Genomic DNA, 27,500 nt, shown 5'->3' on the forward strand with positions numbered 1-27,500 from the left:
GAAAAGCTTCTTCCCTACCGTCCTTCCCTGATTCCTTCCTCCGCGTGTAGAAAATCACGTACGCAAGCGCAGACTTGTACTTGGCATAACCAGTGTGCAGACGATCACGCGAACGCTCATAACCAGTGACCAAGTGAGGGATGGTCTTATTCCATGTAACACCCAGGCTGTTCAGTGTTGGTATGTGACCAAGTGAGGGATGGTCTTATTCCATGTCAAAGCCTGACCAGATCTGAGACGGCGATGCGAACTGTTTTCACCAAGCGGAGCAGGCCTTTAAACAACCCCTCTCTATACAGACGGCGATGCGAACTGTTTTCACCAAGCGGAGCAGGCCTTTAAACAACCCCTCTCTATACAGACGGCGATGCGAACTGTTTTCACCAAGCGGAGCAGGCCTTTAAACAACCCCTCTCTATACAGACGGCGATGCGAACTGTTTTCACCAAGCGGAGCAGGCCTTTAAACAACCCCTCTCTATACAGACGGCGATGCGAACTGTTTTCACGAAGCGGAGCGGGCCTTTAAACAACCCCTCTCTATACAGACGGCGAGGCGGACTGTTTTCACCAAGCGGAGCGGGCCTTTAAACAACCCCTCTCTATACAGACGGCATCCAGGTTGTAGATTTTGCAACATTGCAAACATTAACGGTCAAAACTGGTTACGAAAAGTGTGTTCAAAAGTGGAGTGTGACTGTCCTAAACGTCGTTTCTCAAACCATCAGTGTTCACGGTTCTGGAAGTATGATGGTGAGTTCGATTAGAAGCCTGCCTGCATTAAAACGACAGTGGGAGGGATTCTTTGAAGCAAACATTGTGTCAAAAGATGATAGGACCAGAACGGAAATTGACAAGGAAAGACGAGAGAGAGAGAGAGAGAGAGAGAGAGAGAGAGAGAGGGGGGGGGGGGGTATGGGAATGGGTCTTTTACAAGTCTGTGTGTATCAAGACCATCATCGAAACATATGAAAGTTGAACAGTGGAAATAAGAAGGGAGGGAGGGGTAATAGAGGGAGGGGAGTTTTGAGGTGGGAGTGGGATGGAGTAGGGCCTTGTAGAAGAAGTTCTTTGCATGACCAGTGTCTCAAAACACGATTGTTCCAGAGCGGAAATTGACAAGGGAGAAGAAAGGAATGGAAGGGGAAAGGTTCGTCTGGATGTCTGCCTCTATCCGGAACTCCATCTCTTAGCTACAAAAACGTCGTCTCAGAACTCTGATGGGGAGGGGAAGGACGAGGTGGTTGGGGGGGGGGGGGGTCTTTTAGAATTCTGCTTGTATCACAAACATCGTCTGAAACCTGACAGTTCAATCGCGGGGGAAAAAATGAATGAAAAGAGGGAACCGGAATTGCGTTTTTTTTCAGAAGTCTGCGTATTGAGAACTCGGTCACTTTAAAAACATGAATGTCTTACACGATGCTTTTGTTGTGTGGTAGCAGACTATTGCCAAACACAGTCAACCGTAGAGTCTTACTAGACTGGTCATATTGAACAAGGGGAACGATGATGGTGTCAAATATTTGGGAGACGTTTTCGGCATTTTTGTGTGTGTGTGTGTGTGTGGACATGACCGGACTAAAGAATAAATATATTTAATAACACCAAGGACTATTCAGTGGACGGGTATTGATGGAAGTCTGAGGGGAGGGATAGAGAGAGACAGACAGACGGACAGGCGGCCGGACAGACAGACAGACCGAGACAATGTGGACAACACCCTCTATTTGTGTGTGTGTGTGTGTGTGTGTGTGTGTCTTACACGCGTGGTTTGCGGGGAAATGAGTGATTCCAAACAGACTGCATTGACATAACCAGAGCGAGAGAGAGAGAGAGAGAGGGATTAAGCCTGTCCTTAACTGGACCAAGTCGACTACGCGATGTATACTGCGTGAAGCTGGCCGCACGAAGCTTTACCACCAAGTTTTCAGTAAAAAGATTTCACGAAGTCGACTTCGAACTCAGTACTTTTCGGGTAGATTTTGGGTACATAATGAGCGATAAAACAAGAGGCGTAGGATCGAGACAGACAGGCAGACGAACAGGAACACACAGGTCGGCGAACAGAGATCGTCAGACACGAACAGACAATCAGTCAGACACGAACAGACAACCAGCCAGACACGAACAGACAACCAGCCAGACACGAACAGACAACCAGCCAGACACGAACAGACAACCAGCCAGACACGAACAGACAACCAGCCAGACACGAACAGACAACCAGCCAGACACGAACAGACAACCAGCCAGACACGAACAGAACACCGGAGAGGGGCAGAAGAATTAACAGATAGACAAAAGAAAACCGACATGAGCGCGTCTGGTTCTTCTTTATGCTAAATGGAAAAGAGCTGAGTAGGCGTCATTCCATTGGACAGTAGGAAGGAACGGGGAGGGTGTGTGTAAAGGGGTAAGGGGGAGGGGTAGAGGGAATGTGTGTGTTGGGGGGTGGGGGTTTGGGGATGTAGAGATTGGGAGAAATCCAATAACCAAAAGTCGATATTCCCAGTCCCTTCAATCTCTCCCGACTGACATCCAGTTTCTCCCAGACGTGCCGAGACGTGTCAGATACACGACATAGGGCAAAACGGAAGAACAGGAAAAGAAAATAGGATGGAAAAGAAGAGTCCCTACTGTGTAGAAAAGATGTCGATGCTTTCTGTACGCACAGATTGTCTTTCTTGACTTCTTTTGATGCGTACTCATATTTTTATTTATATTTATAATTTGTGTACGTTTTTGCCTCATCAGCATATATGTTTCTTTTGTTGAACTATTTTACTGCTTTAGCTGTGAGCAGAAATCGGGAGAGTGGATGTATGGATACTAGCTTATTTCTTTGCCGCTCGCTTGATGCTTTTGGTTGAAAGAGAAGATGATACTGTTTCATTAAAGTCTTAGGATTGACGGTGCAAATCAGAAGAATGTCTAATTTCAAAGTCCGCGGCTCTGCATGTCATTTGCGGTATCTCTTCGACTTGGATGGAGATGGATTCTTCATTCTCCTCTTTTTCTTCGTCTCCTTTCTCTCCCTCTTAATCCTTCTCTCAAGGACAGATTGTAATAAGAAAAGGCCTAGCCTTAAATCTTTATCCTTGTTAAATAAAGTTCAGTTCAGTTCAGTTCAGTTCAGTTCAGTTCTCTTGAGGGGAGAGGGGGGTGGTGGGTGGGTGGGTGGGTGGGTAGGGGTGTGTGTGAATTCTGTGGGGTGGGTTGTTTTTTTTTGCCGGCAAGGGACTCAGCTGCAGTCTGCAACAGTCAAAATCGAAGACCTGTAGTTGACTGGTAATTAACATCTCCTGCTCTCTCCGGTGCTTGATTCTCTCCCTTGACTCGCTCTCCTGTTGCGGAAAAGCCTCTTGTCTGCGCTTTTGAGGGATTCTGTCGTCTGCTGGCGCTGTGAGTGCGAAAAGAGGTTTAGCGCTGATTGATACCGCGAGTGTGTTTAATGCTTGGGAATGACGGTCGTCTGAGGTGAGGACTCACGATGGAAGATACCTGGATACGACGAGGATACAGCCATGTCCTTTCGTAAAAGGTGTTTTAACTAAATCTCCTTCTCGTGTAATCGATCGTGCCGCTATCGATACATATCTGTCTAGACTAACCATGAGATAAGAGCTCCCTTCCCATTAAGCGCACACACACACACACACACACACACACACACACACACACACACACACACACATATATATATATACACACTCACACACACACACACACACACACACTCACTCACACACACACAAACATACACACACACAACACACACACACACACACACACACACACACACACACACACACACACACACACAAAATTAAAAAAATCAGCAGTCTGACTGCTTTCGTCGCAGAACGAGAATATTTTGCTGAATTAATATCCTAGGTGACACCTAAGTCAATCTTCGAGATCTATTTAGCGGAAAGGCTGGCTGGACGCAGGTTGCAGCAGGACTTGTTATTATCGGTATCTGACCAAGGTAAATCCTGAACTCAGGTCAAAAATTAGTTACTAGTTCCCTTCGGGTCTCATTCTATCCCTGACAGGATGCCTTGGTTTTCTTTCTGTGGGTAAGAAATCGATTTTTTTTTTGGTTATTTTTTTATTTTTTACATTGGCTTATTTACATCTTTTCGTAATGTGTTATGGATATAAGCAGATTCGCGATCGTCGATAATGATTTTTCATGGTGTTGTGTAATTTTTAAATTACAAAGGAATTGATATGTAAGAAAGTTTCAAGCGAGCTATCTTTCGCGGATGTATTTACTGTGCAAACAACTCTAAAGTGTCACGTAATAATCAACTTTGGCTTCGACGCGAGCCGGAGCAGACGATTTTTTCTGTAACCAGTTGAGAGTGATGCAACCATATATCACGGTCTCCTTCCGACAGCAGTCTCAAAATTTCGACTTGTTTTGACCTTAGAACGATGTCTTTATCATAACTGTGAAGAACAGAACGGAGATCACTGTCGAAGTCGGCCAATCTGCAATCATTTTCGTCTCGCGAACACTGATCTCAAATTTAGATCAGTGCTCGCGAAAAACATATGGGAGATAACTCTGTATTCTTGTTTTGATAGATTCGCGCAATAATTTAGCATGCTGTCAGAGAGAAACTGGCGATAGCCGTGGACCGATGATTATTAGAATGACCACGGTATGCTTATCACACGGAAAATGTCTGGTCAACTCGGAGACGAGCAGGAAGGATGCAGCTGAAAGTCCAACAAATGGTGTAATCGCCTTTGGCTAGTTATTCTGAAAATGTACTAGCCATGCAGAGAGCAAACTTTACTAGCCAAACCAACAATTTGTTTCAGCAACTTTACTCTCATTTGGCGAGAAGAAGAACATTTCTACTCGCAGTTACATGTTTCTACTCGCCATGGCCAGTAAAATACTCACCACTTTTAGGCCCGGGATGGGATCTTTGGTGTAACAACGGTGGAACAGAGCTGAGAAGGACTTATGACATGGTGAATGAGGATCTTTTGTCAAGCATTGCAGGCGCCTCGTTCTTCTAGCCGGAAACAGCCTGGGAAGTTGACAAGCGGGAGTTCGAATGTGTGCTAAGTTGCAAAACTACGGAGATGACTTTTGTGTCATGCGCATCGTTGCAGTAGATTTTGGCAGGATACAAGAACGAGAAGGAAGTGGTTGAGGATGAAACTTGAGAGGTTGTATGCAAGTATCAGAGAGATGGAACTTTATTTTTTCAAGGATAGAGGTTTAAGGCGACGCCTTTTCTTACAACCGGTCCTTACTTCTAATACAAATGTCTAATAAATGATAAACAAGTAAAGCAACATGACAAATAAACAAATTAAACGAACGACCCAGCAAATAATCGACAAGTAAGCAAACAAGCAAATAAACACAAACAACAAAATGACAAAGTAAGCAACATACAAATCAAAAGCGAAACATGCAACATGTTAATTGAGGTTACACATGTATGTAAAGTGATCGACGGTAACATTCACACGATACCAACGTTTAAACTAATGCTTACAATGATTATATGGTGTAAATGATGATGATGATGAAGATGATGATGATGATGATGATGATGATGATGATGATGATGATGATGATGATGATGATGATGAGAGAGAGAGAGAGAGAGAGAGAGAGAGAAACTGAAACTGAAACTTAACTTAATTACCAAAGGATACAGATTTTAGGCAAAGCCTAATCTTACAACCTGTCCCTTATACAAACACTTAATTAATACAGAGAGAGAGAGAGAGAGAGAGAGAGAGAGAGAGAGAGAGAGAGAGAGAGACAGACAGACAGACAGACAGACAGACAGACAGACAGAAACACGGACACACAGATACACAGACACACAGACACAGACACTCAGACAGTTTGAAGGTCATAATGTCTTTGCTGACAGTCAGTCAACTCTCCTCCGCCCCCTCAACCCAGGAAGAAAAAGATGGAGCGGCAGAAGAAAAAGATGGAGCGGCAGAAGAAAAAGGTACTCGTACGTGGGTGGTAGTGGGGTGGGGAGGATTCCACGACGACTGGCATAATTCGGTTACACAGCTCTTTTTTGGGAGGCGGGGTCTGGAAGTCCTGTTCTGGATCGATACACGGGAGCTGTCCGGGGTTGGTGTGTGTGAGTGTGCCCGAGGGAAAGCAGCCAACTGCCTCGGGAGGGGCTCAGCTTGCGGTGAATCGCTCAAAACATGAGCTGGCGAGGAAGACGCAGAAATGGCTGAAGTCGCTCGGATTTGAGGTCGGTAAACATTGCTAATCTGCTGCGTTGACAACTGGAAACGGTTTATGCCAGTTTTATTATTTTGTTAAAAAGGGGGACAGCTGTTGTGGTCCACGGAGTTTTAGTCGACAGCCGTTTGTGCAAGTGTGATTGAACATTTTGGAACAGCTGTTCCAGTTTACAGAGGTTTTGTGTTCATACCGAGCCACACATGAAATGAATTCCGCAGCCATGACATGGACTCAGTGATGCGATATTGGAAACAGTTGTAATGCAAGTTTTATAAGAAAGCAAGTTTGATTTGAAAAATAAAAGGTTGTTGATACGAGTTCCGATTGACAGTTTTTTCTTGTAAGTGTGATAATAAATTGTCGAACATCCTTTTCCACGTACAGAGGTTTTGTATCTATACTGAATCACAAAAGAAACGCCAAATGGAGTTTTATTTTTACCAACTGATCTGTTCTCGGTACGCTAGGTTTTGGGAAGAGGCTCATTAGAGCAATTTGATTATCAGACAAATGTGGTCGTAGAATTTAAAGAAAACCAATTTCGAATTGTCAGTCATTCGTGAAATTATTTTCTGTACAATACCCTTGTTGAAATGTTGCCTTTCCTTCGTGGATGAGTACAGTGTTTCGAAGGCTATTGACTCTTTAAATGGGGACGAAATTATACGGAACCCGTTCATAAAAGGAAACACAATTAAAGAGGAATATCTCGTAAAGTTTATAGAACACGTTGCTTGACGCCTACACTTTCCTTGTTGTGTCAGCAAGAGTGTACAATAGGGAAGAAGCCAGTTCTTGTTGAATACAAAAGTTAAGACCACTCCCCCTCCTCTTCCCCTTCTCCCACGGTCAGTTGAGTAAAGTGGTGTCAACTTTCTCGTTTTTTGCAGAGGCGTTGTTTGCGTCACGGCGATCACGAACAATCGATTTTTGTCCGCACTTGTTCGTGGACATGTTTCCTGCCGTCTTGTTCAGTAATGAGGGATAAAGTTGACAGGGGATTGTCTTCCTCGAGATCGTGTTCATCATTAACAGTATTCCTTTTCGCTGCACGCTTGACAACACGACAAGGGATACTGGTGTATACTGACAAAATGGCTGTTCTTGAGGCGTCTTTTCTTTTGTTAGCTGGGACAGGAAGGATTAGTCGTGATGACAAAATGGCTGTTCTTGAGGCGTCTTTTCTTTTGTTAGCTGGGACAGGAAGGATTAGTCGTGATGACAAAATGGCTGTTCTTGAGGCGTCTTTTCTTTTGTTAGCTGGGACAGGAAGGATTAGTCGTGATGACAAAATGGCTGTTCTTGAGGCGTCTTTTCTTTTGTTAGCTGGGACAGGAAGGATTAGTCGTGATGACAAAATGGCTGTTCTTGAGGCGTCTTTTCTTTTGTTAGCTGGGACAGGAAGGATTAGTCGTGATGACAAAATGGCTGTTCTTGAGGCGTCTTTTCTTTTGTTAGCTGGGACAGGAAGGATTAGTCGTGATGACAAAATGGCTGTTCTTGAGGCGTCTTTTCTTTTGTTAGCTGGGACAGGAAGGATTAGTCGTGATGACAAAATGGCTGTTCTTGAGGCGTCTTTTCTTTTGTTAGCTGGGACAGGAAGGATTAGTCGTGATGACAAAATGGCTGTTCTTGAGGCGTCTTTTCTTTTGTTAGCTGTGACAGGAAGGATTAGTCGTGATGACAAAATGGCTGTTCTTGAGGCGTCTTTTCTTTTGTTAGCTGGGACAGGAAGGATTAGTCGTGATGACAAAATGGCTGTTCTTGAGGCGTCTTTTCTTTTGTTAGCTGGGACAGGAAGGATTAGTCGTGATGACAAAATGGCTGTTCTTGAGACGTCTTTTCTTTTGTTAGCTGGGACAGGAAGGATTAGTCGTGATGACAAAATGGCTGTTCTTGAGACGTCTTTTCTTTTGTTAGCTGGGACAGGAAGGATTAGTCGTGATGACAAAATGGCTGTTCTTGAGACGTCTTTTCTTTTGTTAGCTGGGACAGGAAGGATTAGTCGTGATGACAAAATGGCTGTTCTTGAGACGTCTTTTCTTTTGTTAGCTGGGACAGGAAGGATTAGTCGTGATGACAAAATGGCTGTTCTTGAGACGTCTTTTCTTTTGTTAGCTGGGACAGGAAGGATTAGTCGTGATGACAAAATGGCTGTTCTTGAGACGTCTTTTCTTTTGTTAGCTGGGACAGGAAGGATTAGTCGTGATGACAAAATGGCTGTTCTTGAGACGTCTTTTCTTTTGTTAGCTGGGACAGGAAGGATTAGTCGTGATGACAAAATGGCTGTTCTTGAGGCGTCTTTTCTTTTGTTAGCTGGGACAGGAAGGATTAGTCGTGATGACAAAATGGCTGTTCTTGAGGCGTCTTTTCTTTTGTTAGCTGGGACAGGAAGGATTAGTCGTGATGACAAAATGGCTGTTCTTGAGGCGTCTTTTCTTTTGTTAGCTGGGACAGGAAGGATTAGTCGTGATGACAAAATGGCTGTTCTTGAGGCGTCTTTTCTTTTGTTAGCTGGGACAGGAAGGATTAGTCGTGATGACAAAATGGCTGTTCTTGAGGCGTCTTTTCTTTTGTTAGCTGGGACAGGAAGGATTAGTCGTGATGACAAAATGGCTGTTCTTGAGGCGTCTTTTCTTTTGTTAGCTGGGACAGGAAGGATTAGTCGTGATGACAAAATGGCTGTTCTTGAGGCGTCTTTTCTTTTGTTAGCTGGGACAGGAAGGATTAGTCGTGATGACAAAATGGCTGTTCTTGAGGCGTCTTTTCTTTTGTTAGCTGGGACAGGAAGGATTAGTCGTGATGACAAAATGGCTGTTCTTGAGGCGTCTTTTCTTTTGTTAGCTGGGACAGGAAGGATTAGTCGTGATGACAAAATGGCTGTTCTTGAGGCGTCTTTTCTTTTGTTAGCTGGGGCAGGAAGGATTAGTCGTGATGACAAACGCCACTTTCTGAGCCGTTGTTTTGTCTGTTCATTTTTATTTTATTTTATTTTCAAATTCATTACTGGTGAACGGAAGTAACTGCATGCAGCGATCGTGGATTAAACTTTGTTACCCGGTGTTGCTACAAAAAACAAAAAAAATAAGAAGGATACAGCCCAACACCCCCACCCGTCACACACACACACCCCCCTCCCCCAAAAAAATAGGAGAGAAAAAGAGAGAGAAGAGAAAAAATGCAGCAACGGTTTGTTGTTCGTGACAGCCACTAACTCCCTTCGTTGTCTCGCGCTACGTGTGGCTAGCAGGAATGTTTTGGTGAATTTATTGTGTACATTGAAATGGGTGTCACTAACGGAATTAATTGAGCAAAACAGACACCCCCCTCCCCCAAAAAAATAGGAGAGAAAAAGAGAGAGAAGAGAAAAAATGCTCCAAGATGGACGGACCTACGATGATCTACAAAATGGTCTACATGGGATTGCAAATAAAGACAAACAACAACAACATAAACACCAAACAATAACAACAAGTAACATTTGGCACTCTTGTTTAGGGGCCATATTTTGCTGCATCAGGAAAATCACCCCTATCGATTATAAATTGAACTCGCTCTGTGAAACCATTCCCTTCCATTTTCGCTAATGAGGAGAAAGTTTGCAGGGAACGGTCACACACACACGCGCACGCACGCACGCACGCACGCACGCACGCGCGCACACACACACACAGAAACCCACACACACACACACGCACACACACCCTATAACTTCCCAAACCCCACCCCCATCCAATACCACTCACAAAATTCCCCCTTACTTGGCTGCGACAGTGAGATCACCTCCGATCGATTTTTTTGCACTTGGCGCTTGGAACCGTTTCCTGCCATCTTCCCTTTCAAGGAGACAGACGTTGACCAAGACTCATTATTGTCAGCTGCAGGTGGGTGTTTTCGCCTCAAGGCTGTACATGCTAGGCGACTGCAGCATCGGTGTAGACCAGGCTGCTGGTGTCAAAATGCGAGGTTTTAGATGACTGCAGCATCGGTGTAGACCAGGCTGCTGGTGTCAAAATGCGAGGTTTTAGATGACTGCAGTATCGGGGAACACAAGCTGCTGTTGTCTGTCGGCGGATGAAAACTTGAAATGTGTGTGGCGGGGCGCGTGTGTGTGTCCGCTTGCTTGCTTGCATGCTCGCGCCTGAGAATAACTGCGTGCAGTGTCACCCCGACACCCCCCCCCCCCCCACACCCCAATTGCCCGGTCACATCCTCCAAGTTTACACAAGCACGGACAACAACCGTCGTTTGCCTTCCACCACCTTCTGCCTGTTGCACTAATGAGAATGCATGCGCCGAGACTTTGTTGTGCGTGACGTTGTGCGTGCCTGGGTGCGTCACTCGGCCCCCCTGCGGCACACTCTTTTGGCTTTCTTCCTGGCTGCCCTGGACAAGGATGTCACGTTATTAGGCACGGCTTGCACGTGCCGAGATGTTATGACTTCCTCTGCCTGGTTCTTCTTCTCCTGTATTATAACTTTTATGTGAGGCGTGAGGACATTGATCTGGGGATCCGTTTTTTTTTTGTCGGGGGGGGGGGGGGGGCGGGGGGGAATGATATGGATTTAACGGAAGCTCTCTCTCCCCCCTCTTTTTCGATCGGGCTTCATTGATGCTGGCAGCTCTCTCTCTCTCTCTCTCTCTCTCTCTCTCTCTCTCTCTCTCTCTCTCTCTCTCTCTCTCTCTCTCTCTCTCTCTCTCTCTCTCTCTCATATCCACACATTCAAAGCCAGACGCACCAAATCACCAATCAGTTAAGAACCGCAAAATAAGAACTTTAACAGCACACGGTCATGAACACTTGTGTTGAATAAGCATCGGTCACCGCCCGACAGCCAGCTCTATTCCCTGTGTCCATTCTGAACTCAGGTCAAAATGAGTTTGGCTCATTCTCTCCCTGACCGGACGCTACAGTCCTACGCGAATCTATCAAAACAAAAATACAGAGTTATCTCCCATATGGTTTTCGCGAGCACTGATCTAAATTTGAGATCAGTGTTCGCGAGACGAAAATGATTGCAGATTGGCCGACTTCGACAGTGATCTCCGTTCTGTTCTTCACAGTTATGATAAAGACATCGTTCTAAGGTCAAAACAAGTCGAAATTTTGGGACTGCTGCCGGAAGGTTTCATCACTGTCAACTGGTTACAGAAAAAATCGTCTGCTCCAGTGAACGCCGAAACCAAACGGTTGATTATCACGTGACACTTTTGCCATATTTAGAGTTGTTTGCACAGTAAATACAGCCGCGAAAAATAGCTCGCTTGAAACTGTCTTACATATCAATTCCTTTGTAATTTAAAAATTACAAAACACCATGAAAAATCATTATCGACGATCGCGAATCTGCTTATATCAATAATACATTACAAAAAGCTTTAAATATGTAAAAAAAATAAGAGGGAGAGATTGAGCCGAACTCATTTTGACCTGAGTTCGGGATGCCCTGTGTCATGTTGTTACCAGCTTAGAGCCCCGTCACACAGCGCCACGTCCTTACCACGACCATGCCAATCACGCTGATCTGAAAAAGTTATTAAAATTTAAATCGGGTCATTTCGCCGTCAAAATCCAGAGCGTGGCCAAACGTGGGAGGATCTCCATGAGCGTGGTTTGGTCGGGGTGGGATCTGCCAGGTGAGGAAGCTATGCTCTCCCTACGCCTATTTTGAACTGCACAAAACAAGCGTAGCCGGGTCGGGGCGCAGTGCAGTCTTGATGTAGTTTTTTTGATTTGCCATGTGCTGGATTTTGACGGCGATTATACCCCACCTTCGAAGATAAACGGACCAGATGGTGGTTTTTTTATCACGACCACAGAGATCTTACCACGATACTACCACGCTGCTTGTACGATAATGGCGTTCCCGCTACGTTCTTAGTAAGACTTTGCCACGCTTTCTGTAGGTCACGACCCGGCTTTTGTGCAAGCGTGGGGAGAGCGTGCAGCTTCCCGATCAAACCACGCTCATGGAGATCCACCCACGTTTGGTCCACGATTGGCCACGCTCTCGGACAATTTTACAACGCAGTAGAAGCGGCGTCTGTGTGTGGTTGGGTTTTATCAAAGCGTCAGAGAGACACAGAGTGTAAAAACCCGATAAGCCTCCGGGCATCATGAGGTGAAGAAAGCATTATTCATCTTTCTAGCCGCCTCTTCAAGCATGAATAAGAAGTAGAACATTAATTAGCGAGCTGTATATTTGATGTTCAGGCGTACACACCGACGTGTTCTTTCTTCAACATCAATTATTTAATCGTAGCGCGCTGTGGGCCGGCTGGGGGCGGGTTGCTTGCGAGGGCTGTATTTTGTACATTGATTATTTGATACATGTATAATTATTAAATGCGTCTCCAGGAATATGTTTAGTTTAAATCTTGTGTCGATACTATTTAATTCTGCCTCGCTATTAGCCATTGAGTAAAACTGTTTTATCACCATTGCTTTATTGTTGTTAATTCGTCTCCAGAAATATGTTTTGTTTTAATCTTGTGTCGATACTATTTAACTCTGCCTCGTTATTAGCCATTGAGTATAACTGTTTTATCACCATTGTTTTATTGTTGTTCTTTGGCCATTTACGTTGAATGACTTGTTATACATTGACATTGATAGTTTTATTCTTCTTCTTCTTCGTCGTTCGCTAGATAGTTTTATTATAAGAACCTTTTTTTTAATTCCTATTAACTCGATGTTCTTTAACTATGTTTGTAAATTGTTAGAGGATCTTTTAGTAGAAGTGTTTAACTGTCGAAGCTGCTTTTACCTAAGAGACCGACTGTATATTGTGCTGTTGTACTTGTCAGACTTGATTGTACCAAGTCCTTCACATGTTGTAATGCGCTTAGAGCCAAATATTTTTGTTTTTTGTAAGGGATAGGCGCAATATAAATACACTTTATTATTATTATTATTATTATTATTAATGCTGAATTGGCAACAATCCCTGTATCAGCATGGACGAAGGCCATTCTGATCATCATCGCTCCACGCTATCGCTTTAGTCCCTCTGACCGCACGCTTAAGTCCTGCGCGAATCTCTCAAAACTAGAATACAGAGTTATCTCCCATATGTCTTTTAATGTTTTGTTTTCAAATATTGTTTGCAGAGAGAACCAACAGCTCCGGTCATATTGTTTCATCTCTTCCTCCCCTCTCTCTCTCTCTCTCTCTCTCTCTCTCTCTCTCTCTCTCTCTCTCTCTCTCTCTCGTTTTTTTCCCCCCATTGCAAGGGGCATGTTGCCTAAATGCAATAAACTCGTTAATCGTTAATCTCTCTCTCTCTCTCTCTCTCTCTCTCTCTCTCTCTCTCTCTCTCTCTCTCTCTCTCTCTCTCTCCCTCCCCCCTCTCTTTCTGTCACTCCCTCTTTCTCTCTACCCCCCCTCTCTCTCCCCTCTTTTTCTCTCTCTCTCCTCCTCTCTCTCCTCTTTTTCTCTCTCTTTCTCCCCCTCTCTCTTTCTCCTCACTCTCTCCCTCTCACTCTCTCCCTCTCTCACTCTCACTCTCTCACTCTCACTCTCTCTCCCCCCCCTCTCTCTCTCTCTCCCACTCTCTCTCTCTCCCACTCTCTCTCTCTCTCCCACTCTCTCTCTAACACCAATTCAGTATTATTTTTCTCCAACGATTCTAGCCCGGCGTTCCCTTGCGTTGTGTTTCAGGCGACTAAGCTAGCCAGCACAGCGTCTCAAAAAACCAAGGAGCTGGGTCAGTCGGTCAACGAGAGTGTGCTCAAACCCACAAAGGATAAGGTGGGTGGATTTCACTGGATGCTGCTTGGGAGATGAATTTGGCAAAAACTAATTCTGGACACTGTTGCTTGGACTAATTACTGTGTTTCTAACTTGCTGCTTATCATTCAAGCTTTAATCTCTGTCTGTCTGTGTCTCTGTGTGTGTCTATCTTCCTCTTACACATTATAGCCATGCACGCACACAGGGACACACACACACACGAACGCACACACACAGACACACACGCGAACGCGCACGAACGCACTGGTTTATGTTTTGCTTATATTTTCATGCTGATTAAATGTGGTTTGCATGGAATATCTCTCTCTCTCTCTCTGTCTCAGTCTCACACTCTCTCTCTCACACTCTCTCTATCTCTAGCACACGCACACAAACACACACGCACGTACGCACGCACGCACACACACACACACACACACACACACACACACACACATACACACACACACACACACCATTCATGCAACCTCCTGTTCACAGAATTTTCTTTCTCTCACTCCTCTTCCTGGAGAAAAGTGGGTTTGTGAGCAATGTACTGAGTTTTCTATTAGTTTCTAATTTTCTCTGATTTTATCTCTTTACACCCTGGATGTATTTTCTTGCTGTTGTTACCCTGATATTAATGTTGCATGGATGTTTATAGTCATTCTGTAGTGTGATCTAAATCTTAATTTTTCCTTTTAATTTTGCACGATTGTGTGTGTTGTGTCTGTGTTGTGGTTTTGTTTTGTTTTTTGTTTTTGTGTGTTTGTTTGTTTGTGTTTTCTGTGTGGCTGTTTCATTGTCGTGTGCATGGTGGGTTGGTATGACACTGTGGCTGTGTCAGGTGGCGGAGGGCACAATTCTGGAGGACATGTCAGCCTCTGTGTCGACCCTGGCCACCAAAGTGAGTGTCTTGCCTGCACCTGGTGTGCCGTTCCTTTTGCACACACTTCTCTGTTTCCTCTGTTCCTCTTTTGCACACACACTTCTCTGTTTCCTCTTTTGCACACACACTTCTCTGTTTCCTCTTTTGCACACACACTTCTCTGTTTCCTCTTTTGCACACACACTTCTCTGTTTCCTCTTTTGCACACACACTTCTCTGTTTCCTCTTTTGCACACACACTTCTCTGTTTCCTCTTTTGCACACACACTTCTCTGTTTCCTCTTTTGCACACACACTTCTCTGTTTCCTCTTTTGCACACACACTTCTCTGTTTCCTCTTTTGCACACACACTTCTCTGTTTCCTCTTTTGCACACACACTTCTCTGTTTCCTCTGTTCCTCTTTTGCACACACACTTCTCTGTTTCCTCTTTTGCACACACACTTCTCTGTTTCCTCTGTTCCTCTTTTGCACACACACTTCTCTGTTTCCTCTGTTCCTCTTTTGCACACACACTTCTCTGTTTCCTCTGTTCCTCTTTTGCACACACACTTCTCTGTTTCCTCTTTTGCACACACACTTCTCTGTTTCCTCTTTTGCACACACACTTCTCTGTTTCCTCTGTTCCTCTTTTGCACACACACTTCTCTGTTTCCTCTGTTCCTCTTTTGCACACACACTTCTCTGTTTCCTCTGTTCCTCTTTTGCACACACACTTCTCTGTTTCCTCTGTTCCTCTTTTGCACACACACTTCTCTGTTTCCTCTCGTTCCTCTTTGCATTTTGTGTTGGCTTTGTCTTTACTGATGACAACTTTACAATGAAATTTCCTGTCTGGTTCAAGTTTTTGTTGTGCACAGTTAAATGATGTCTGTGTTTAAAAAAACAAATAGATAAATAAAGTAAAAATCATGAAATCGAAAGCTGGTTACGGTGATACACTATTTAATTTTGTTTAATTTCTTTTTTAATTATCATTAATTTTTTTTAATTTTGTGTGTGTGTGTGGTTGTTTGGCAGAAAAAAATTATGACCTTAAGGAAGTAGGAATTCTGTGAGAATAAATGTATTGTAGTTAAATTAAAGAAAGTTGCATTCGACTTCATTGCCACAATGAGCAGTTGCTATGCATTGAATTTGTAACTGCTGCTTGTGATGAAGCAATTCAAGGCTGGAACCTCACCCTAGCCCTGAAACCCTCCCAATAAAGAACCCATTCACTTGTCCTTTTGTGTACAGTGGATAGCCCCTATTGAGACATCAAACAATCGGAGTAAATCAGGTCTTAAAAAGGAGGGAGCCTTAAATTGGGGGGGGGGGGGGGTCTTAAAATGGGGGTTCCACTGTTTTAGACTGACCAAATTGTACCTGACACGAAAGGCAGCCCGCAATGTAGGGACACTTAGGCAAACTGATTCCGTTCATACAGCCTCATTTTCGTCACTTGCTTGGGGAAAAACGTTGTGCCACCAGCACACCACTAAAAAAGAAGGACCATGTGTGCGACAGTGCAGCCTCAACTTTTACAAAAAGTCGGATATGACTGTTTATTAAAAAAAAATTTAAAAAATGCTGGGGATATCATACTCAGAACCCCTCATGTAAAGTTTCATGAAGATCGGTCCAGTAGTTTTCTCTGAATCGCTCTACACATACACAGACACACACACACACACACACACACACACACACACACACACACACACACACACACACACACACACACACACACACACACACACACACACACACACACACACAAACACACACACCACGACCCTCGTTTCGATTCCCCATTTATGTTCAAACATTTAGTCATTTAGAGCCTGGATAATGTTTTTCTTGATTTGTCTAGATTCTGCTCATGATTATCACAGGTGAAGCAAATGGCATGATAGGAGTAAATACAAATGTACATGTTACTTAGTTCAGTCTTAGTTGCAATGCTGCAAAGCAAGCAAAAAATCAATCTTCGTTCTTATCAAAACACCCAGAAAGCTCCGTCACCGAACACATTACTGAAAAGCGTAGGAACGGAAACAATTTGATGAAAGTGGTAAGAACGGACACATTTTCCGGTCAAAATCAGTACGAACGGACACAAAACTGTTTTATGCAAATTCAATTCATCTTATGGTTCACATAGGTCCAATATCACACGCAGTCGTACTTTGTGCTATTTGAAGACGATTGGAATACACAGAACTTGTAGTGGGGGCCTGTTTCACTCTAATCTAACGTATGTGTATGAACGGAAACGCTTTTCGTACGAACGGAAACATGCACTTTTGTACGAACGGAAACATGGTGTATGAACGGAATCTGCATGTTTTCAAAAGACAAGTGATTGTACAAAAGCCATGGGTTTCTATAAACTTCTGTTCAAGCGAAATGTCGTAACAGGCAATGGTTTTGGTGATCATGTGCAAACCAGGGGTCAGATTCGATAACAGAGTGAGAAAAACAAGAAAATGTTAAAAAATCAGGCAATTTTGCCACGTTCGGCCCGCGTGTGTTATCATGAGGATTACTAGCACCTTGGTACTTATCGTACACATAGCCCAACCATTTCGCTACCTTATTCTTTCAATAACACCCAAGCGCGCGCTGCCCACACGACTTACCACAACGTTTTTCCCCAAGCAAGTGACGAAAATGAGGCTGAATGAACGGAAACATCCTGCGGATGAACGGAAACATCCGGTGGATGAACGGAATCAGTTGACACACCGTGTTAGGGCTGGTCCCAAGGGTGTCACTTTATCGCTGGTCCCAGGGTGTCACTTTATGGCAGGTACCACTGTATGGTCACTTTATGGCAGGTACCACTGTACGTTCATCTGTATTCCTGTCACTCCACCCCTCCCCCGCCACACACACTGACTACCAACCCCTGTCACTCCACCCCCTCCCCCGCCACACACACCGACTACCAACCCCAGACATTCAGGCACCCACCTCCATCCCAGTTTTCCAAAATAGCAAGATTTCCTGTTGATCTTTTAATAGCTTTTTTAAAAAAAAAAGAAGAATTTACATTTAACTTTTAATATCTGACATTCTGCGCTTAGTCCTGCCCCCCACCCCCCACCCCCACATTTAACCTTTTTCATATTTCACTACACTAAATGTATCATGTTTTGTTATTCTGTGTGTTCCGTTCAGTCCTTCAGTAAATTTACAGACTGTAGGAAAATATTGTGAGCTGAGAAAACGGGGTAGAAAGTTATAAGAAAAAGGGGATGGTGTGTGTGTGTGTGTGTGTGGGGGGGGGGGGGGGTCATAACAGGCATGAAAACTTCATCTTCTAAGAGGAAATTCCTTTTTTTTATTGTAAATTTTCTCTTCTTTTTAAAAAATCAAAAACCCATTTTATGTTTAGTATGGATTTAGAATGCTTTATTTATAACTTTTTTTCGTGTCGGGAACCCTCTTACAAGCTCATTCCTACAACGGTAAATTTAGCACGCCCTGCTTAAAATGGGGATTTCACCAAGTGCGCAACGGTGCCCAAGTTCTTCATTATCATAAACATATGGCAGAAGTCTTCGTGAAGCATTTGATTAAAATAAATGTCACAGATGGCATCAAATCAAATCAAAGCAAAGCAAATCAAATCAAAATAACTTTATTATCTCAAATCTTAGAAATTACATTGGCATAGCTGCCAACCCTGGGAATCTCCTGAATTTTACAACTTCTCCCTGCTCATATTCAAGACTGGACCCTGGACCCCCTGACTCCTGGATGTTGACTTCAGAAGGTTGGCAGCTATGCATTGGTGGTGCATACACATCAAGACAAACGGAAATCTACAACATTGTTAACATTTAAACAAATGTCCGAACTAATACGATTCTTATCTAACCAAATTGAGACATGTTGTTGTGTGGTTTTCAGGTGAAGGATGGCAGTCTGATGACTGACGTGGGGTCCTCAATGAGTGGATTCGCTTCCAAGGTCAGCAACACACTGTGCCGCTTCTTACATATCATACTTATCCTTCCATGTGGCTGTCATATCCACATTTATTAGTCTCAATGTCGAGAAAGGAGGAATCGTATCAGATCGAGGCGTAAACCGAGATCTGATATATTTCCGTCTTTGGAAACATTGTTACTGATGATATTTAATATCTGGATAAAGAGCTGGTTACTACCCAACAAACCAGGAATTGTTTGCCCCCAAAGGGTTCAGTTGCTGGTAAAAGTGTTCAATCATTGGCCCCAAACATGTTGAGTTGCTGGTAAAAAGTGTTCAATCATTGGCCCCAAACATGTTGAGTTGCTGGTAAAAAGTGTTCAATCATTGGCCCCAAACATGTTGAATTGTTGGTAAAAAGTGTTCAATCATTGGCCCCAAACATGTTAAATTGTTGAGTTGCTGGTAAAAAGTGTTCAATCATTGGCCCCAAACATGTTGAATCGTTGGAACAAAATTTGATGGAATGTTTGAGCCAAAAGTAATGAACGATCTGCCTGAAAAGGGTTGAATTATTGGCCAGGCAGAGGCAGTCCAAATTTCTGTGAGGAAAATCTCACAGGACGATTGAAATGACTGTACCTTACCTCAGTGATGTGTTCTTTCTGACCCACAGCTGGGTGCGGCCAGTTCCAAGGGCTGGACAGGGCTGCAGTCGCTATGGGGAGAGCCCAAGACAACGCTGACCTCGGCCGACACCAGTCCGGGGGAAAAGACGTCACTCCTCGGAATCGGCGGCTATGGCTCCGGAGCTGCTGGGTAAGGCACACAGATAATAAAATGTTTGTTTCCCGTGACAAAGAAAAAAATAAGGGTTAGTAGATCGGTTATTTTTTATTTTATTCTTTTTTTTATTTCAGTTTTTTTTTCTCTCATATATATACACAGCCATAATTATGTGGCTTTTTATTGATCAGAAATTACCCCCATTTTGATTCCCAGCCTACCGCAATACATACATAGAGAATACTACATGGCTTGCTGTGTCGTACCAGATTTACACGAGTTGTTTTTTTAAATATTGAACTGCGAAAGAAAGCGAGCTGTTCACTATTTGAAAAAGCAACGAGTGTAAATCTGGTACGACACAGCAAGCCATGTAGTATTCTGTTTATCCTACATACTGTACTTACGTGTATTTTACTCAAAACGTCCCGCAGTCGAGGCAGCCACATTGAAGACGCTTGATTTCGAACCTCGATCTCTTCTAAAGCCTTGTGCAATCTATTACATCAAAGCAAAGAAACGTCACTCTGGAAAGTGTGGCGTGACGTGTTTGTTCTAACAATTAATCGAGGGGAATTAACAAGGGCATTTTTTTCCTACAATGACGTTTGTCTCGGTGACTTTGGCATCATTAGTAGTGGCAAAAAACAGGTCCCTGCCAGACTTGCTTGACATGACCTCATTTACATGATATACACACGTGTGATTTGAACGATTATTATCTCATGAGTATCTCTCACGTATGTAGGATAAAGTCAAATCTTCACTAAATGTAAACAAGTCGCGTAAGGCGAAATTACTACATTTAGTCAAGCTGTGGAACTCACAGAATGAAACTGAACGTAGTCCGCCGCTAGTGCAAAAGGCAGTGAAAGTGACGAGCCTGTTTGGCGCGGTAGCGATTGCGCTGTGCTTCATAGCACGCTTTACTGTACCTCTGTTCGTTTTAACTTTCTGAGCGTGTTTTTAATCCAAACATATCATATCTATATGTTTTTGGAATCAGGAACCGACAAGGAATAAGATGAAATAGTTTTTAAAACGATTTCGGAAATTTAATTTTGATCATAATTTTTATATTTTTAATTTTCAGAGCTTGTTTTTAATTCAAATATAACATATGTATATGTTTATGGAATCAGAAAATGACGAAGAATAAGATGAAATTGTTTTTGGATCGTTTAATAAAAAAATAATTTTAATTACAAGTTTCCGATTTTTAATGACCAAACTCACTCATTAGTTTTTAAGCCACCAAGCTGAAATGCAATGCCAAACCCCGGGCTTCGTCGAAGATTGCTTTGCCAAAATTTCAATCAATTTGATTGAAAAATGAGGGTGTGACAGTGCCGCCTCAACTTTTACAAAGGTATTTATCGAAAAAATGAAAAAAACGTCCGGGGATATCATACCCAGGAACTCTCATGTCAAATTTCATAACGATCGGCCCAGTAGTTTAGTCTGAATCGCTCTACACACACAGACAGACAGACACACATACACCACGACCCTCGTCTCGATTCCCCCCTCTATGTTAAAACATTTAGTCAAAACTTGACTAAATGTGAAAAGACATGCACAAATGCATCCACGCGCTCTCACTCTTACACACACATGCTGAGACACACGCCTGCACAAACTGTAGTTGTAGATTACATACTCGTCGCTGAACGCAGAATTTTCTGTTTGACTCAGGGGAGATAATCATAATATCCCCACTGGACAAAAATGTGCAGGCTGTATTTGATTGTCTCCCTTTATGCAGAATTGCTGATGATGTTACTAGCGATAATCCAGACAGAAAATCAGGGCAAGTGAATTGTTTGAGTGCTGAAATATAGATATATAATGCATGAAATATTTCAGAATAAAAAAACCAAGATAGGTTTGTATTTGGATTGTTTACTTTTTTGAGAATACCAGGCACATTCTTGTCAAAAATGTAACATTCTAAATACTTAGCATTTTGGATTTTGGAACTTAAGCAGTTTGGGTTCATGAAATATTTCAACAAGTTTTTCTAAATTACTTTTTTTCTTCTTTTCCTTTTCGATGCATGCAGGTGTTGCTAAACAATTTCTTTCCTTTCTGCTGTTCCTTTGTTCTGTTTTGTTAGGTGTTCTTCTGCATCGGTTCATATTAGCTGAACATTTAAAACAAAAGTTTACAATTCATATTCATTACTTGATGTTTCAAATACAAAAATGATAAACACTGATGCTCAAAAATGCGTTTTTCTAAAAAACACAATAACATTTTCCCAATTATCAAATACGTTGGTTGGTTGGTTGGTTGGTTGTTGATCTTTTTTGTATCAAAAACCCAGGGGGTAATCCGAGTCCGATTCAGCATCCATCTTACACTCTGTTTTGTTCTCGCCCAACTCTTCTGAACTATTCACATTCATCTTACACTCTGATTTGTTCTCGCCCAACTCTTCTGAACTATTCACATTCATCTTACACTCTGATTTGTTCTCGCCCAACTCTTCTGAACTATTCACATTCATCTTACACTCTGATTTGTTCTCGCCCAACTCTTCTGAACTATTCACATTCATCTTACACTCTGATTTGTTCTCGCCCAACTCTTCTGAACTATTCACATTCATCTTACACTCTGATTTGTTCTCGCCCAACTCTTCTGAACTATTCACATTCATCTTACACTCTGATTTGTTCTCGCCCAACTCTTCTGAACTATTCACATTCATCTTACACTCTGATTTGTTCTCGCCCAACTCTTCTGAACTATTCACATTCATCTTACACTCTGATTTGTTCTCGCCCAACTCTTCTGAACTATTCACATTCATCTTACACTCTGATTTGTTCTCGCCCAACTCTTCTGAACTATTCACATTCATCTTACACTCTGATTTGTTCTCGCCCAACTCTTCTGAACTATTCACATTCATCTTACACTCTGATTTGTTCTCGCCCAACTCTTCTGAACTATTCACATTCATCTTACACTCTGATTTGTTCTCGCCCAACTCTTCTGAACTATTCACATTCAAGGTGCAAAAAGTAAAAGGTAGAAGGTTCCTTAAAACGCAGATTCTTTTAGTGCCGGACTGGCAAGGTGGCTAGAGTGCTTACCTCTCACGCTGACAGTCAAGGATTCACCCTCACTCTCATGCTGACAGTCAAGGATTGACCCTCACTCGGGGTGAATACAAAAACACAATTTTTCTGAATGCTCTCCAGTCTATCTAACTGGAAATGGGTACCTGGCAAGGGAAGGCAAAGGCAGCCAGGGAGAGGAGATGGCCATCGCCCTCATAAAGCTTGCCCGAAAACAGTTCAGATCACTAACACCTCGCTCCCCTACGATCAAATATAGTTATGGGACTACCTTTAGTTTTCACGTTTTACTTTAAATCTTGTTTAAAATCTTAACCTTTTTCAAAAAGTTGATAATACTATCCAGGGGTAATGCCCAGTGTGTACAAATTGTTGCTGAACACTGACCAATACTGCACAATATGTTTGCAGGGATTCCAGTGGTAACCGCCTGCTGTCGGAGGACGAAGACTCGTGGGGAGACTCGTGGGGCGGTGAGTGGGGCAAGGAAGATGGAAAGAATGAAAACAACGGTTCTAGCGGCGGCTCTGGCAAGCCTCAAAAGCAAGGGAAGAAACCCAACTCCAACGAGTTCTCCCCGGGCAACGAGGAAGACCTTGAAGCCTGGCTGAACGAGGATTCTCCGTACAAGGGCATGCTGAACAAAGACAAAGAGAAACCTTCCTCCGCCGCCAAGAAAGCCGCCAAAGAGAAAGACAGCAAGGCAAGACCGTCGTCCGCCTCCAAAAACAAATCTTCAGCTTCCAAGGGCAGCGACTGGGCCGACGCGGAATGGGACAGCGGATTTACCTCCCCTGGCAAGCAGAAAGAGCCCCTGGTGGGTAACCTGCTAGACTTTGGCGGGGACGATGATGCCGGGAGGTCGAGCGGGAATGCCGGGTCAGGTTGGGATAACGAAGTGTGGGCGGACGATGATGACGAGTGGCAGACGCTAGATCTGGACGCTGGCTCCAAATCCAAGGGCAAGAAATCAAGCTAAAGGACCTTTCCTTTCTGTGTGTCAGAGACTGCTGAAAATATGTTGTATCCATATGCTGTGGCATTATTTGTTTACAGGAATAGTGTGGCTGACCACATCTTCCATTGCCGAAAACTCTGAACTGGAAACTTTCTTAGGATTGCGACTGTGTATTTAAAACTTCTGTGTCTATTTTGAAGGAATGGATGGGTCAAACCCTGTGGATGAGTTGAAAGACAGTGATAGCTGTATTGTAAATGTACAGATGGTTTGTGATGTAAATCTGCCTGCTTGAGTAATGAATAAGGTGAGGGTTTCAGTTTTTCTGCAAGCATTTGATGGTCTCATTTTGATTCCAAATCTAAATTTTGAACCAGATTGAAAGTGTTTCACTTCTTAGAAGATGATCTTTATAAAAATTAAATTTTTATGTTTTTGAATGTATGTTTTCTGTTGTATTCTGATCTTGGGGCTCTTTTTATAATAGTTCTCTTAATATATCTGGAGATAGCTGTTTGCAGTACAATGGAAATGTGTAAAAACTGAAAATTGTCGCCATATTTCCTGCTGAAGATCTGCGAGAAAACCATTTGAGCATTGACATTCCATTAAGTGCAAAGTTTGTTGAATTGACATTTGTTGTCAATATGTTTGTGACCTTTATCATGTTTAGTTTTGATAACAACTAACAGTCGTCGACTACTATTATATTACTATTGTCAGGCCAAAGTCATTCTTTGCAAACTGAAGTTTTTGTGCGTGATTTTTGGGGTCTTTTTTAAACAATCACAACTGCCATATTATGCTTTGTTCGTTTGCTGAACGTTTCGTAATGAAATGTTATGCTGTGGTTGCTGCAGTTATACTCTGTTTTTTCAGACCTTAAAAAGGTAAAATCCATGACACTGGTTGAACTTACAGTCATGTCACTTAAAGGAACCAAAGTTTGAAATGAAAACTGTCGTAAGAAATTGTGATAGATGTTTCTTTTTTATCGCGTGTTTCATTTATTTAAAGAAAAATCTGTTTTATTTTGATCAGAAGAACAACGTGAAAGCTGCAATACCAGATAGCAATTTTTGTCTTGACAACCTTTAGAAACAACAACAAGAACTACAACTCTAGCAATAAGAAGAACTTTAACTCTAGCCAAATGGGTTGTGAGTACACTCCTTGCTTTTCTGATTACGGTCAATATTTCTTTTTTAACTCGCCCTTACATCTCAATTCATTCTGCAGCGTTGAAACATTCTATTTGAGGCAGTGTGGTGAAAGAAAATAAAGCCAACTCACTGCCACTTGCTGTAACATATTATGTCATTGTGTGAGATGCACAGGAGAAGAATCAGTATTAGCATGTTGACTGTAGTTCTGTGGCTACACGACTCATCAGGTACAGTACAAGACTCATCAGGTTGTCATGGTAATGCATCATTCAATTCATGTACATTGCGGGAACGAACTTTGTGTTTTCACGCCTCACATTGAGGCTGGTAAGGTAACTGCTGCTAGATACTCCAGGCAAGATGAGCTCCAAATGAATACTGACACTACACCAGTGTGAGCATGCAACAGTCCCAGACAAATAGAAACATATACGAGAATTTTTTTTTTTTTACCACAGATGAATAATAAAACAACTCTTCTTGTCTTCCAAACTAGATTTTATTCAAAAATGAACATCAAAACATAACTTTTAGACGTTTTGTTTTCAACCAGAATAGCAGCACAAAATCCCCATGTCACAAACGATTCATGTGAAATTATTGCGTGTGCATAGGAGTAGTAATTAGATTTTCAAATGAATTTCATGTTCTCATTTTGGAAGGTGTGAAGCTGTTTGATGTTAAAGATGTGTGAGCGCACTGTTTGTAAGATGCAAGGCTGTGACCAGGACTTTTCCTCAAATATTTCACAAAATGGCTGTAATAGTGCAAACAAATGTTTTTGGCATCACCTTCTCCCTCTTTGAAAAACACTTTGGTGATTTTTTTGAAATTGGCAGACATTTTGGTGATTTTTAATAATTTTGGTCATTTTGCAGATTGACGATGTTTCTGATGATGCATGCAACTGTTAAGTGACGGTGCTTGGGAAAGTTTGTGAAGACTGTAGATATAATGCTTCAGTTTGAGTATGAGTGTTTCCAGTACCAGTAATTGGATTTAGCAAGTACAGCATAAATGCTGCCAATGCAGCGGCAATGCAATCAAACTAGTCTTTAATAAAACATTCATTTTATGAAGAATCAAAAAGCATGGCTAGTTTATGGAAGGTTACTGAATAGCCAAATTGAACAGTGACTGGAGTATCTATCACAGTGTCAGTCGAGTTTTAAATTGGTCGAGTAGTAATGACGAAAAGGTGAACACTTCCATATGGGCAAAATATGACTTTTGTTCAATGATGTATTAGCTGGCGCACTTCTAAAGGCCGAGTGTGACTGTCTTAATTAACCTTCACTGGATCACGCTTTGGACTACAGTCTGGATGATGTGGGTCGTGCATGACCCATACTTTTTAAGATGGATTCAACGTAAAAAGTATGGGTCGTACATGACCCACGCCTGTCGAATAGGGATAAACATTTTTCCTGCCTCTTTGCAGAGTACAGGTCATACGCGACCCACACCATCTGAACAAGGGTAAATACTGTGCAATTCCTTCTTTAACTCCATATGGTTTGCCCAAGACCCACACCATAAACACTGTGCAATTCCATCTTTAACTCCATATGGTTTGCCCACGACCCACACCATCTGAAAAAGGTTAAACACTGTGCAATTCCTTCTTTAACTCCATATGGTTTGCCCACGACCGACAACATCCTGACTGTGTTGTTCAAATGATCATTTATTTGTTTGATTACAACGATCATCCTTAGAAAAGTGGTCGACAGGAGCGTCCTATGGAGTTTGAGGATTACATGACGTCCCAATCAAATACTGTACTCTCAATAGTTTCACAGATACAGACACTTTTGTGAGACTCTGGGTTGTTGCAGGTAAAAACGGTTGTATACAGTACATGAAAGTTTGGATTGTATATGGTACATGTCAAAAAAGAATAAGCATTAGCCTGCACAAAGTTTGAATTAAGACGAGCTTTAGACAGCTTTCCTTAGCGTTGTAATCCAACAGGTTTAATTTATGCGATTTGTGGTAAAAAATGCACAAGAGTACTGTGTATGAAATGTGGATAGCATTGCATTGGCCTCTCCCCACACCCAGCATCTGTGTTAGCTGACAATGAAGCTTTCTGTTTTGTGAAAAGGCCAGTTTGTGTGTGATAGAAAAGCAATCATGATGATGGTGAAACTACTATTGCCAGTAGCCTCTGCAGTTCACTGTCATTTGTTGGGTGTAACATTAGCGAGAGTCGTTTGTGTCCAGTATAATATTGGTCATTTTTCTCTCTTTTTTTGTGTCTGCTTTTTTTCTCTCCCTTTTTTTTCCTGATCCCTGTTTGTGTGTGTTTTCAGTCCAAGAGTAGTGTTAACTGTCACCATTGTGCTTTGGTTTTGTTGTGAAAGTGATTGTACATACGCCATTTTGTTTTGTGAAATTTTGACCAACCACCGCAATTGTTCATCCTCATTCGTGTGTAGAATGAGGTATAAGTTTGGATGCCAGTTGCTTGTGGAAATATGTCAAGAACATAAACATGTTTGGGTTTTTTGTCTGATTTTTCAGGGTCCTATGATTTCGACGAGAAAGTTTGTGTGTAGAGAAAATGAATTTGATTTTTGACACTGGGAACGCTTGAATCAAGCAGAAAAGTTGAAAGTATGGTGTGTGTTACATGATATAATTGTCGAAGAAATGGACTGAGTTCTAGATTTTATTCTTTGGATGTGTTAAAAATGTTGTACTTACTGAT

At 42.5% G+C, this 27,500-nt stretch overlaps 1 protein-coding gene across 2 annotated transcripts in view; it reads left to right on the forward strand.

The window, feature by feature from the left end:
- The window catches only part of LOC138967633 (ADP-ribosylation factor GTPase-activating protein 1-like), a 61,334-nt gene that overhangs the window by 33,487 nt on the left and 347 nt on the right, over window positions 1-27,500 (forward strand). Inside the window, exons 8-12 of one of the 2 annotated variants that reach the window (XM_070340235.1) lie at window positions 13,910-13,999; window positions 14,829-14,888; window positions 18,771-18,830; window positions 19,468-19,610; window positions 23,075-27,500. The exon at window positions 23,075-27,500 is cut by the window's right edge and continues 347 nt beyond it. In XM_070340235.1, coding sequence (XP_070196336.1) covers window positions 13,910-13,999; window positions 14,829-14,888; window positions 18,771-18,830; window positions 19,468-19,610; window positions 23,075-23,642 — 921 coding nt within the window. In that variant the 3' untranslated portion in view covers window positions 23,643-27,500. The remainder of the gene's footprint in view (window positions 1-13,909; window positions 14,000-14,828; window positions 14,889-18,770; window positions 18,831-19,467; window positions 19,611-23,074) is intronic. The other variant, XM_070340236.1, reaches the window with a different exon arrangement.

Source organism: Littorina saxatilis, linkage group LG5, assembly GCF_037325665.1.
Source record: "Littorina saxatilis isolate snail1 linkage group LG5, US_GU_Lsax_2.0, whole genome shotgun sequence".
Lineage (NCBI taxonomy): Eukaryota > Metazoa > Mollusca > Gastropoda > Littorinimorpha > Littorinidae > Littorina > Littorina saxatilis.